This window comes from Arachis ipaensis, chromosome B03 (assembly GCF_000816755.2).
Source record: "Arachis ipaensis cultivar K30076 chromosome B03, Araip1.1, whole genome shotgun sequence".
NCBI classification, from domain to species: Eukaryota; Viridiplantae; Streptophyta; class Magnoliopsida; order Fabales; family Fabaceae; genus Arachis; species Arachis ipaensis.
This window is the reverse complement of record NC_029787.2, coordinates 1,062,158-1,076,602: the sequence shown is the minus strand read 5'-3', so window position 1 is coordinate 1,076,602 and position 14,445 is coordinate 1,062,158. Positions and strand designations below refer to the sequence as shown.

General features: G+C 38.1%; 2 protein-coding genes and 1 pseudogene across 4 annotated transcripts; 1 reads left to right on the top strand and 2 right to left on the bottom strand.

The window, feature by feature from the left end:
- LOC107629407 (protein transport protein SEC23) lies at window positions 425–6,726 on the top strand. The gene is made up of 12 exons (XM_016332193.2): window positions 425–1,439; window positions 1,533–1,706; window positions 2,271–2,432; window positions 2,695–2,837; window positions 3,682–3,757; window positions 3,861–4,033; window positions 4,141–4,222; window positions 4,702–4,779; window positions 5,008–5,169; window positions 5,252–5,515; window positions 5,729–5,833; window positions 6,016–6,726. Exons 1-12 carry the CDS (start codon window positions 669–671, stop codon window positions 6,160–6,162), a joined length of 2,337 nt encoding a protein of 778 aa, XP_016187679.1. The 5' UTR covers window positions 425–668; the 3' UTR covers window positions 6,163–6,726.
- Window positions 6,507–7,910, bottom strand: LOC110270495 (annotated as a pseudogene).
- LOC107629408 lies at window positions 8,072–13,081 on the bottom strand. Of its 3 annotated transcripts, none has more exons than XM_016332195.2 (5): window positions 12,685–13,081; window positions 12,208–12,408; window positions 11,802–12,032; window positions 9,267–11,501; window positions 8,072–8,932 (listed from the first exon to the last, which is right to left on the bottom strand). In XM_016332195.2, exons 1-5 carry the CDS (start codon window positions 12,722–12,724, stop codon window positions 8,319–8,321), a joined length of 3,321 nt encoding a protein of 1,106 aa, XP_016187681.1. In that variant the 5' UTR covers window positions 12,725–13,081; the 3' UTR covers window positions 8,072–8,318. The 3 variants fall into 3 exon arrangements, with proteins under 3 accessions (XP_016187681.1, XP_016187680.1, XP_020973336.1); XM_016332194.2 differs by having other exon boundaries at window positions 8,082–8,992; window positions 12,685–12,996; XM_021117677.1 differs by lacking the exon at window positions 8,072–8,932 and adding an exon at window positions 8,946–9,048 and having other exon boundaries at window positions 12,685–13,075.

Sequence of the window (14,445 nt, the reverse complement as noted above, 5' to 3'; positions counted from 1 at the left end):
TAATATAGTATAGTTTTTTAATTTTAATAATATTAACAATGCAATCGAGTAGAATTTTTTTTGTTGTCCAAAGTATTTTCAGTTTGACAGAATAATGATTAATTCATCGTGGATCTGAATTTTATTTAAAGAACTGTCGCTAACCAATAAATTACAATATACACAAAATAAATTCAAACTTTTGATATTTATTTAAACAAAAAAATAAATTTATCACTTAACCAATCTAATTTAATTATCTACTTTGGAATTTAACTCTTCATCATCCTCTGATTAAAGAAAGTTGACAAGTGATAAAGATTTAGGACATGTTAAGAAGAAAAAATCCATTTGAGGGGGAAAAAACCCCACGAAATTAGTCAAACGGTCAAACGTTAAAACATAAATAACCCGAGGAAAATAAATAAGAGGTGGGTTGGGGGAAGAAAGGTCGTAGAGTAGTGGCCCCTTACTTGGCTGGAACTAGCGTGGTGACGGTGGTGCTGTGGCAGCTCAAAAAAAAAAAAAAAAACCCACCAAACCCAGACCAAACCAAACCAAATCAAATCAAGAACCACGTTTATTCCATTCATATCATTCTCTATCCGTCTACGGTGACCCCTTTCTCTCTCACCTCTCTCTCAAGTCTCAAGGGGTCATCACCCCCTCTCTCTCTCTTTCAGAATACCATGTCGGAGATGGCGAACACAGATCCCGAGGGGGTCGACGGAGTCCGCATGACGTGGAACCTATGGCCACGCACGAAGGTGGACGCCAGCAAGTGCGTGATCCCACTCGCCGCCACAATCTCCCCAATCCGGCCACACCCTGACATCCCCACCCTCCCTTACGCCCCACTCCGATGCAAAACCTGCTCCTCCGCCCTCAACCCCTTCTCCCGCGTCGACTTCACCGCCAAGATCTGGATCTGCCCCTTCTGCTTCCAGCGCAACCATTTCCCCCCTCACTACTCCCAAATCTCAGAGACTAACCTTCCCGGCGAGCTCTACCCTCAATACACCACCATCCAGTACACCCTCCCTAACCACCCCTCTGCCAACCCTAATTTCGATCCTAACCTTCAACCTCATTCTCCTCCTTCCCCCGTCTTCCTCTTCGTTCTCGACACCTGCATGATCGAAGAGGAGATCGAATTCGTCAAATCCGCCCTTCGTCGGGCGATCGGTCTTCTCCCCGACAATGCTCTTGTTGGCCTTATTTCTTATGGGACTCAGGTTCAGGTCCACGAATTGGGCTTCGCTGAGATGTCTAAGGTTTATGTCTTTAGAGGGAGCAAGGAGATTTCCAAAGATCAGATTATGGAGCAGCTGGGACTTGGCGGTGCCGCCAGGAGAACCGCCGGAGGGTACCAGAAGGGTATTTCTGCTGGTGGGTTCGCTGCTTCGGGTGTGACTCGGTTCTTGCTGCCTGCTTCTGATTGCGAATACACACTCAATTCCGTGAGTTTGAGGGTGCTTTTGTTCACTGGCGATGCGGCATTGACTTTTGAATGAATGTTTCTGACCAAGTGTGCTTTTGTAACTGTTTTGCAGCTGTTGGATGAGTTGCAGACCGATCAGTGGCCTGTTCCGCCAGGAAGCCGTGCTGCTAGGTGCACCGGAGTGGCTTTGAGCGTTGCGGCAGGGTTGCTTGCTGCTTGTAATCCTGGGACTGGTGCTAGAATCATAGCTTTGGTTGGGGGGCCTTGCACGGAAGGGCCGGGCACGGTAATTTGGTCTATGATCCTTGATGAGTAATTTGGTTGATTGCTAGAATATTTCTGAGTAGTGATCACTTTTATTTGGATAAAAGGTGAAGGATGAGTTGGTGTTGGAAAGATTTTTCATCATATCCTCTTATTATACGCATATGCATACCTAGCCATAGGAGAATGAAAAGTGGTCAGTTGTTTATGTTGACATTGCATTTGAAACTAGATTTTTGGGAAAGAAGCTTAAATATTTACGATCAGTTGCTATAGTGAACAGCAATATAAAGGATAAGAAACTGTCTGGTATTCTATTAGTTATTTGATAGAGACTGGCAAGTAATATAACTCATACTACATTGACATTCTGCAAGTTGTCTGTGCAATTCAGATTTTTAAGAGATACTCTTTATTTTAACTTTTAATTGAGAGTTGAAGTGCAGAAGGCCATGTAGTAAGCTTGGAGTAAACAATGCTAGGCTTGTTCTTGCCTTATATTCAATATAGATATCTCATGAACCCATTTGCTCTTCTACAAATTTATTTTTATGTTGGAGATATTGATCTTCAGATTTCTTTGCAGATTGTGTCAAAAGATCTATCTGATCCAGTGCGTTCTCATAAAGATCTTGACAAAGATGCTGCACCGTACTTCAAGAAAGCAGTCAAATATTATGAGGGTCTTGCAAAGCAGCTGGTTAGCCAGGGACATGTTTTAGATCTTTTTGCATCAGCACTTGATCAGGTTTGTCAGAAGACATTTTTTTTTTCCATACAATTCTTTTACTGGTCCTTATATTTTCTTCATCGTTGATTGCTGGAACTTCAATTTCCTTTCCTTTTTTTTTTTGGAATAAAATGTATTAATTTCCTTATTGTCATCTGATCAAACTCTTCTACAACAAGATTTGTGGTTATATACTGTCAGAATCTGTCAAATAGTATTGGATATAATTGTGAGAGCTTGTCGTCTTTCTTGTGCTGATTCACGTGTTTTAAATATATAGGTTGGAGTTGCAGAAATGAAAGTTGTAGTTGAAAGAACTGGTGGCCTTGTTGTCTTGTCTGAAAGCTTTGGCCACTCTGTCTTCAAGGACTCTTTTAAGCGCATTTTTGAGGAAGGGGAGCAATCTCTTGGTCTTTGTTTCAAGTGGGTATCCGCCATTTCTATTTTGGATAAAATCCTCTATTTCAATTTTCCTTTCCTGGTACTTGATAGTATTATTGAATTCCATTGCCCTGTGATATTATTTGTCCCCTGTTTTTTGCATTCTCATGAATTTCATATTGCTTACTGCTCCCTCTACCCTGCCTCACAAGTCATCACTCAATTTAACCTCACGACTTGATCAAGAAATTTTGTTGGGAAATGCTGGAGTGTTAGGTTTTAGCTCTCACTTATTTAGCATAAATCTCTAAGTTATTAAAAATTATTTATTTATTATTCGATAAATTTTTTCAAGTACTCCTATTTATTCCCTTTTAACTTTTTAATAAGCTTGTAGCATTGTAAAATAATGAGTACTATGGATATGGAGTGATCAATGTATTTCCTTTACATGTCTCAGAGGAAGAACTTGTGAAAGAGGAACATCGAGAGGTGGAAAAATTAGAAGAATAGGCTTATTATATAATTGATGACTAGAAGAGGACTAACTATTTTTTAAATACTCTATCTATAAATTTTAGTGTTGTCTAGTTATCCATGTAAGGATATGGTGCATATTTGGAAATGTTTTAATTTAGATAAATGTGTTCTAGTGCAAAAATTACAAATGTTTTGGTATTTTTCTGTTTGAATATCAATTGCCTGAGATATATGCTTATTATTTTAAGATTTCTTGAAGTTTTTGTATCCCGAAGTATCAGCAATGACTTGATCTTTTAGTTGCTTTTTTGGGCTATAGATGTGTTCATTTGTTCTATCTATGATATCTTCCTTGTATCCTATATGAATTCAAACAAGCTAACTGTCAACTTAAATTATGTACCAGTGGAACACTTGAGATAAATTGCTCCAAGGAAATCAAAATCCAGGGAATAATTGGACCTTGCACATCATTGGAAAAGGTTCGATTTGTATCTTTTATGTTTCAAACCTCAGTTTACATTGCTTGTTAACGCTCAAATTGGAGTTTATGTGAGGTTTGATGGTTACAACCACATACTGCAGAAAGGGCCTTCTGTTGCTGATACTGTGATAGGAGAGGGGAATACAACAGCTTGGAAAATGTGCGGCCTTGACAAGAGTACTTGCTTGACTGTGCTGTTTGATCTTTCATCAGGTGATCGTTCAAATAATCCAGGTGGTGCCTACCCACAGTTGTACCTGCAGTTCCTTACAAGGTTGTGCTGGAGAATTTCTATCAATTGGACCTCATATTATACTGTGTTATGTTGCCGTCACCATTGTTGCTGGGAATTGAATATTACTAGTGGTGTTCTTATTGCAGTTACCAAAGTCCAGATGGTCAATTGGTCCTTCGTGTCACAACAGTAACTAGAAGATGGGTAGATGTAGCTGTTGGCTCTGAGGTAAAATTTAATACTTGTGACTGAATTTTGTTATCTTATGATGATGCCAGCGTAGCCCCCACATTATTTGGAGTCAAACTGTCTAAGACTATTTTTTTCTCTGCAATGAAGATTAGTGACAATTTCTGATGATGAAGTAAGGAGTGTAGAGAATATGCACATGAAATGTCATCTTTTTACCCTTTTGTTTAATCATGAATGAATTCATTGAATAATATCACAGAATAGATAATACAAGTGTAAAATTTTTAAAAAAAATTATAATGTGTAGAGTAGCCAAGTTGTAAACTATCTAAACCCTGTGATTCGGTATCTCCTTGTTTGAGCCCAATACAAACAATATAAGCTCACAATTGATAATTGTTATAATTTGTTCATAGAAGGTTGGCCTTTTCTTCATTTTTTCATTGGTGAGCTGCTGTATTTATCAACATTTAAGAAGAATGAACCTGCTAATATTCAGAAAATTTTATCTTCAGGAATTGGTTCAAGGATTTGACCAAGAAACTGCCGCAGTGGTAATGGCTAGAATTGCTTCTCTGAAAATGGAGACAGAGGTATATGATAAATCGACAAGTTGTGTTATTATGTATTATTCTCTATTTCTCTTCCATTTCATAAAATAAATTTTTCCACCATTGGATTTGTTTGCGCAAGTTGCTGTAAATTTAATCTTTGTGATAACATCATGCAAGTGACCATTTTGTTGTCACCTATGGAAAATTGTTTTATATTAGCTTCCAAACCTATCTAACCAAGTTGAGTATCAATTTCTCATTGATCAGGATGCGTTTGATGCCACACGGTGGTTGGACAGACTGCTCATTCGTCTCTGTTCTAAATTTGGTGACTACCGCAAGGATGATCCATCTTCTTTCACATTAAACCCATCATTTTCTTTGTTCCCACAGTTTATGTTCAATTTGCGAAGGTCACAGTTTGTACAGGTACCTTGTCTCAATATGTTCAGTGTATTTCTTCGCAAACTTCTTATCTTTGATGTATTTGAGTGGTGAAATTTATTTGCAGGTTTTTAATAACAGTCCAGATGAAACTGCGTACTTCCGCATGTTGTTAAACAGGGAAAATATTACCAATGCTGCTGTCATGATTCAGCCATCTCTGATATCATATTCATTTAATTCGTTGCCTACACCGGCATTGTTAGACGTAGCTTCTATTGCTGCAGACCGGATTCTGTTGCTTGATTCATATTTTAGTGTGGTTGTTTTTCATGGAATGACAATAGCTCAATGGCGCAACTTGGGATACCAGGACCGGCCAGAACACCAGGTTTGTGATTAACTACTAAGATATGCCCAGTTAAACAAATTATCTCCATGTTCAAATGCTGCTCACAATCAATCTTTAATTAATTTGATTGTTCGATACAAATATTAATCTTCTGATTGAGAGCATCAATATCTTTTTGGCAGCCCAATGTTTCATTTTAACGTTGGTCATTGTCCTTGTTTGCTAATAGCTTATAGCTTTAAATATGCACAGGCTTTTGCGCAACTATTACAAGCTCCACAAGACGATGCCCAAATTATAATTAGAGATCGTTTCCCTGTTCCTAGATTGGTAGTGTGTGATCAACATGGTTCCCAGGTAAAATAGTTGAGCCAAAATCTTTTTCTGAAATTGACTTGTACTGGAGTATTCCTGATGTGTGAAATACATCTTCTTCCACAATGTTTTAGTGGGATATTCATTCATTGATCCATCCTGTTTGGTAAATTTGGATATCTATTGATGGGGAACCTTACCTTGGTTTCATCCATGCTAAACAGGCTAGATTCTTATTAGCAAAGCTGAATCCTTCAGCAACGTATAATAATGCAAATGAGATGGCTGCTGGTTCAGACGTAATCTTCACAGACGATGTGAGCCTTCAAGTTTTCTTTGAGCATTTGCAGAGGCTGGCTGTCCAATCCTGATAATAGTGACTGACAGATTGTGGGTTTTGAACTTGGGTTTGGAAATTTCACCAATGATGTGTTCTCCATTTTGCTGTTCCATTCGGTTATTTTCCTTTCTTTTCTTTTAGTAAAGGAAAGCAGGCCATAGTCCGTACCAATTGAAGAATAAGGGAAGTTATCAAACGTGATTCTTTAGGGCTCTGGTCTGATTTTGTTCATGGACAAAATAAGGTTCCAGCTCTGGAAAGTATGTTGAGTTTGGGTGTTGCGGAAAGAAAGGATAATGAGAATGTAAGTTAAAGAGGTAGCTACTTTTGCAACAGCAGCAAAAGCAATTGAGGGAGATAGTTTTATCACATTTATTTTCCTATTTGTTTTGGCCCAGATATGGATTTTGGGTTCCTTTTTTGGATTAATTTATATAGCTCTTTTATGTTGTCCTTAGGTTGCAAGGTAATGGAAGTCATTTTGTCAAGTTGGAGTTTGGTTTGGTACCCTATTTACAATCTTGTATTGTATATGATGTTAGCCTTATAGGACCCAACATATCTTGGTGAAATGAAAAATACTTTTTGGTGGTCAGTGTCTACTGCTTTTCGTCCCATTTTTTAGCCTCGTCATTCCTTTTGGGGTATGCATACCCACTCAGTATTGGGGTAATTGGCTTAGTATGATTCTATAAGCTCGATATTAATTGGTTATAAAGCTTTAAGCTCTTTTGTAATGTTCCTAAGCCATCTTTTCAAAATACTTCATAATTTGATATTTAAAAAAAATTGAATTTTATAACTATGACGGCTATTCAAAGTTTAAATTATAAAATATATGCATTGATAAATACTAAAATCTCAGCGTCACCGTTTACCAGAAGAAAATTGTTACCAGTGCAGTATATAGTTACCATTTTGAGACTAGATTCAAATAACCAAAAGCTGATCAGATTAAAAAGCAGAACTCAAATTTATGATTACACTTGTAGATAATGACCCTTGTAAGCTACCAACAATGTCTCAACATTTCCTCTGAACCGTAGTATATACCTGTCAAATAACTCCTTAGACATCCTCAGTATATAAGCAATATCAATAGCTTCATTGATATCAAGAGCTGCAAAACTCTTGCGAGGAACCAACCGATCCTGGATGCTGTACATAAGAACAGTAGGGCAATGAACCATGACTGCCTTTGGAATTATTAAGGTATGCAGCAAGAACTGAATGGCAGCCTTCAATTTCTTCTCTGATGGCAGTCTTCAATTCCTTCTGAACATTTGCAGGGTCTCATCTTTCGAAAAACCCGCAACGCTGAATGAACTCAAGCTTTCTGCTAAAAGTCTTGTGGCTCAAGCAACTAACTGTATGCAGTGCATGAACAAACATTCTTGAATTCTTATGAAAACCGATGCTCACAGCCCTTGGGACATGGTTTCTAAGAGAAGCCTCAGGTGCAGCGGAAAGCCTTGGTTGTCTGTTGAGCAGCATCAAAAGCTGTGATCTTACCTGTGAAACATGTTTGGAAATGTAGATGGACTGGGATTTCGAGAATTTGAAGCTTGAATTGACGTAACCAAGTACGAAAGTTCTTTGCTTTGAGCATTGGGATGGCTGAGAAGCGGAATTTGTGGAGAATAGGGAGAGAAAGGATCTAGGGTATGAAGACAATCGACTGAAAACTGCATAATGAAATTTCAGGGTTTGCATCTGAATTAGGAAGGAGAATGTTCCAATTTTGCATAATTGACATTTGACAGTGACACTTTTAAGGATCACACTCACATGTATTTTTATGGACCAAATAGCGAGCTTATTGTCGACAGTATTTATTTATGTACTTCAAATCGTCTAACAGTTTTTGGATGGAAGTTCAAAACACAACAATAATAAAAGGTTGAGTCCTTACATATTGGACTAAAATCCTCTCTACTTGTAAAGCTCACAAGATCACAACGTTTTCTTAATTTTCAATATATAACAAGGCACCAAAGCCATGATAATGATACATTAAAATAACATAAACAGTAATGACAACTGAACATGCTTCAAATATACAACCAAACTTCTAGGAGGCTATCCAGTTCAATAGAATGAGACGCATGATCAAAATATGTATCTCAACTCTAGAAGCAGACAAGACCCCAAATAGCATGAGAATAACTATAACTATAACCATAACCATCATATGGCAGTTTTTTGCCTTCTCTGAAGATCCACTGATGAGCAACATACTAATTGTATCCAATATGGTCTGCTCTTGGCTTTCCTCTTTTCCCTCTTCATTTCTGCAGGATATCTTGCCGGTGAGTTCCATTCTTTTGCAGCGTCGTTTATCAGAGCTTGAGCTGAAGGCGATTCAGGACCTAGAATGGAGTTAACAGTTGTCAATCCAGAACCATTGTTTTGTGGAAGTTTACCATTCTTTCTGCTTGCCAAGTTTTCTTCCAATTTTGGAGAACTTGGGCTGTGGCTGTGAACAGCCTCACCTAAGAGGCTCTTCAGAGGGGTGTGCTCCTTAGGGGTGCTCCAGTTTGTCACCTTTGCTATTATCTCTTCATTCTTGTTTCTCCCTTGAGACTCATTCATGGCCTGAGTTTGAGAGGTAAACCAACCAGCCTGCAAAGTGGAACTCGAATTCTTCCCCTTTTGGTCTTCAGATGCAGGTGCTTTATGGCTAGCAGCATCCCTAGGTTCTACCAATGTCATGAAAGATGGTGCTTCAAACATTTCTGATTTTCCAGATGGCTGTTTCTCAGACATAGCTTTTGAATTGATCAAGTTGGATTTCCCCACTTCTGTTGATGGTGAAGTTTCAGTATCAATAATAGCATGTGCATCAGATTGCATTGAGAGAACTGTTGAGCGGATAATGAGTAAATCAATCACATTATCACTCCAAAATATCAATAAACTGTATCATAGCCAAAATGTTGTACACTAAGGTAAAACTCATCATCAAATCACATAAGGATGAAGGAAAATGACTTCCATGGATCACAACACAGGTATAACAATGGGTCATTATTATTGATGCAAAAGAGACAAGATCTACACAATGTTTTTCTAGATAAAAATAATGTTTCTATGTGACTAAATTGTTTTCCTTTACGAAAATAAAGGTGTATATACCTGAAACAGATCCCCAATTGGCTTCCAAACTGTCACACCGGCTACTGGAGTAAACCGAAGCATCGATTCCAGATGAAATATGTTTAACCATGTCATTACCACTTTGATCTTGAACAGGCGTCGCAGAAACACCAGAAATTTCCTTGCCAGGCTGACCACCTTGATCATGTTTAACAGCAGAATCATTCTGAGCAGATGGCTCAGAATTTATACAAGGCAGTGATGAATGCTTCCCAACATCTTCTGTGGCCTTCAGTAATAGTCCTTCATCCTGTGCTTGATGTGATTCAGAAGAAGTACCAACAGATCTATTACATTCCTCATGTTCTCTGACATCTTCCCGGGTTTCTGATTTAGGATCTATATCTTTGCACTCTATGACCATTGACTTTCCTGTGGGCTCATCAATTACATAATCTGAAATAACCGGTCTTTTCTCCTGATTGCTAGCAGGTTCCCCACATAGATCACGAGTAGTTTTATCAATTTCACCAGCATGCTCATTCTTGGATAAGTTACTTGATTGGTTGGCTTCCAATAACATGTCAGTCTGGTGGAGATCATCTTCCAAGTTAGCTCCTTCATCCATTCCATTTACAGCTACACCAATTATTTCAGTTTCTTTTATCTCATGATGACTTGTGTTGTCTATGCTGATTACACTAGTTTCACTGGTCTCAGCACCGAAGGATTTGTTACCCAGACTTTCATTTAATGAGGGCACTGAGATACTTTCTAAGCTTATCTGCTGCGAATTTTCAACATCAACGGGTCCTTGCTCTACAGAAAAGTGAACCATATGGCTCTCATTCCTCTCATTCAAAGACAAATCAATTTCTTCTGACATTTGAGAACCTTCAACGGTAAGTTTGTCTGGAGAAACTTCAGTGTGCTCCTCAATGGGCATTTCTTCAGCCACAGGCTCACTTTTGACCAGTTCCTTGTTCATGATATCCAAGCTATCAATAACATGCACATCTGGAGAGGCATAGTTTTTCCCAGTCAATTGGCTTGGGTTAAAAGTAAAACTATTTTCCTCAGTAACTTCATTGTTTTGGTCAGACAAATCTAGGCCTGAAAGATCTCGAGATAGCACCCTTTCAAGATCTTCATACTCACCTTGTGATGGTGATACTTCAGTTCTATCATCACTTGTAGGAAGGATATTAGAATTAGTATTTTCTTCTTCCTTTTCAAGCAAAGTCTGAGCATCACTAGAATTAGAAAACTGAACACGAGCAGACTCTACCTGTACATCACTTATTGAAGCATTTGTTATTACAACAGAATTTGAACCAAGTGGGGAATCATCTTGGCCAAGCACAGAAGGGAACTCGGCACTGTCTTTTTCCTTCAGATTAACAGCTCCACCAGCCACTTGAGGATCCAATTTAACTGCATCTCTAACTGATATTGCAGAGTTGTCTTCATTTGCACCAACACCAGTATCAGAAGGGACTGTAATTTCAACTCCTTCAACATCTGTTTTGATCTCATCCTTTCCCTTCAAACTAGTCCCCAATTCAGATGTAAAAACGCAATCTCTCACATTTTCATCAGCATATATCTTATTTTTAGGCAATACATCTGGCATCACTTCAGCTTTGTGGGGATCTGATACAGGTGACGAGCCAACATTCATTGCATCCTTAACTGCCATTTTAGACTCCCCTTCACATGTTTCAACTTCATCCTGATCAGACCTAATCTTGTCCTTCCCTTTCGAATTAGTATCCAATGCAGCAGATGTCAGACTGAAATCTGTCACATTTTCTCCAGCTTGGATATCATTTTCAGGCAATACATCTGGCATGGCTTCAGCTTTTTCAGGACGTGATTCAGATGACAAACCAAAGGTAGTAGAATCACTAACTATGAGGTTAACCTCATCCTTTCCTTCCGAAATAGTATCCAATACAGCAGATCTCATATTGCAATCTGTCACATTTTCACCGGCATTGACTGTATTTTCAGGCAACAAATCCGGCACGGCTTCAGGTTTGCTGGGATGTGATTCAATTGACAAGCCAAAGATATCTTTACTATGGACAACAGCTGATTCTTCAGCTCCTAAATCTGCAATGGGATCAGATAATGGTGTCGCAGTGGATCCTGACAATTGATCTTGCAATTCTGGTAAGTTTTCCTCTTCAACCCTTTCACCTTGCAAAATTTTAGTGTGCTGATTTTGACAGCCATCCTTTGACTCAAAAGTTAACTGACTCTCAACCGCATCTGTGAAATGAATTATCACACACTATTGAGCCACAGAATGAAAATAAGACAAAATTGTAGGGCTGAAAGTCTGAAACCTTTTTATAAAAGTTCTAATGACTAGTACTAAGTTGAACAAATCCAATTCAATGTGCATGGATGAAGTGAATAAAATTCATTCAACTAATCTCACAATCTATATAATCATTCACACCCTAAAGAATAAGTTTCCTCTAATTTTCAAATTTTCAGGCACAAGTATTTTACTGAGCCGTAAAACTAAGAGAACATGTGATTTAAACCTATCATCTTAGTTCTTACCATTGAAATCACTGTCCTTGGAAGACCCTGAAAATTTTGGATCATCTTTGCCATCCCGTTCCACACTGGTACTTGAGTCCAAACTACCTTCCTGCAAAGATTCCTTAACTCCTTGACTATCTGAAAAGTCTGCAACTGCATCTGAAAACACCTCATCTTCTGATCTATTTATTTTGTCTCCAATTCCACTATCATCCTTCTCCTTGTTGCCTATATTCAAGACCTCTGGACCTGACATAACCAAATAAACAGAATATCAGCACAAACATAAAACAACCTAGCCATTTTAGAACATAGCACTAATATCAAAGACCATTTATACATAAAAAACCAAATATTCTCACCAAGTCAACACACTACATTAGACACTGCATATTTACACTCTGGAAAAAGAAGAAAAAATCACCTGGGGATTTTTTATCATCATCAGAACCATGTCCATCATCTGAGCCGTTTGAGCGAGATTGTTCCTCGGAGGAACACAGCTTGTAACCTTCAATGGTTCCACAGATCTTCTTGTGAGCACGCCTGTGCTTGGCACTTGGATGTGGATTCGGGAAAGGCCATCCACATTTGTGACAGAGATGAACTCCATGACTCTCATGCCCTACAAACACCAAGGAAAAAGAACAGCTTAAAAACATCCCAACATAACAGTTTAGCAAATTTAATCTTTCAAATGACCCCAGATATAATTTCCATAACCCAACAACCCAAAATCTCAAAAAGACTGGCACTTTTCATAAGGGGGAAAAAGGAAAGAATAAAAAATATATATATATTTTAGAAGAAAAAAGGTAAAAGGTTGAAGAGCAGAGTGAGCAGTCAAGGAGAAAATGCAAAAGAAGTAAAACTTAAGGAGACAAGAACTAAAAGCAAGCACCTGGAGTGTGAGTTTTTCTTTGATCTTCAGTATCCATCATTGCCAACACAAGAAACAACAAATGAAACAGAACAAGAAGAAAGGGAAGGTTCAGCTACAGCAAGAACAAGAAGTAGAAAAACCAAAATCTAGAGAGAGAGAGAGAGAGAGAGGTTTTGGTGGAGCTAGTTAGAGTTTGATAAGGGACCAGAGTGAAAGAGAAGTAAGAAGTAAGAAGGTGGTGGTAGTAGAAGAAGTAGAAGCAGTAGTAGCAGTGGTGTAGTGGAGTGGTACACTATACTGGTTTTGAAGGGCCCGCACATGTGAACAACGTAAGACACTGTTCATCCAAAACGCTTCGCTTCCTATGCTTGTACTCCGCACGTGACAACATGAGGAGCACGTGTCTGGAGCCCGTGACAACTTAGCACCGATGTGGGAGAGGGATAATCAAAGAGTCACAGCGCAGTGACTTTATTTGACGGTCGGTGAAAAAATCGTTAATGCTAACCAACGTTGAATCTGTCGCCTTCGCCTACGGTCTAATAATTTGTCCCCTGTTTATGCTGCAACCATTAAGATCACTGCCTTTGTTTGTTACTACTCTTTTATTTTATTTATTTCGTCATAAATAATAACTATAGTATAGTTGTACCCATCAATTGCAACAACGTGAAATACAATACTCACCTGCCACTAACTAATCACCGCATTGGTTACGTTATTACTATTTTCGTTGACTCTGTCATTTCATAGTAATTCAAGTACATAAATTCAGTAATTAATTCTCATGAGTGATTTATGGTTAGGGTGGGAGCGTAACATTTTTTGTATTTATTGTTATTATTAGTAGGGACTTGTGGCTTCATCATCTCTCAAGCATGTGATTCTTGTCGTGGAACATTAATCAATAATGTTCAATGTTGGGCTTCGGTGTATCGTACATTTCTGTTGTTGACCAAAACTCGTCTTGTTACGAAATATAATGTTCACTAGTACTGTAGAAATATCCGCATCACGATGTGCAGCTCACAAATCATTATCATACTAATAATTCACTATCAAGTTTTCATCACTTCTAACAATAACGACAACACCAGTAAATAACAAAATCATATAACAACACAACACAAAATGTATTTTAAAACCATCGAGTATTGTATTTATTATAGTTAAGGTGATATTCCGGTTCACCAAAAGTTGTGTATACTTAAAGTGATTCCAACCTTGGAATGGGGGGTGGTGACGGTCACAGCAATAATTTGGTGGTGAATTTATATAAAAGTGGTGCCATAGGTGACAGGACCCCACCACCAATTGTTTTGTGTTATTGTTGCTCGGAATCTTGTGGCTAGAACCATCTTTGCTTCACTGGCTCATCAGAGAAATTTTATTCATTTTATCTAAGTTTGTTAGTGTTGGAGCGTGCCTTAGAAGATAATAAACTAGTATTATATCGTAAACCAACAAATATAGGTATTTTAATAACATGAAAAGGCCGAATTATTTAGAGACATATGTCTTATTATAACGTGTTCATTCCGGATTAGAATCATGGATTATAATCATTTGTTGAAATGATAATCTTTTTGGTTGATAATAATGTTAATGAATTTTCTATTTTCTAGAGACTGACCCTGTGAGAGGTGCGTACTGTCACGAATATAGGTTGTTTGTTTTGTTGGTTGATAAAGACACAAATTAAAGTCATTTATACGTCCAATCTATAAATCTAAAAAAAGACATAAAGCGAAGGTTCATATCATAAATCGCTTGCTATAT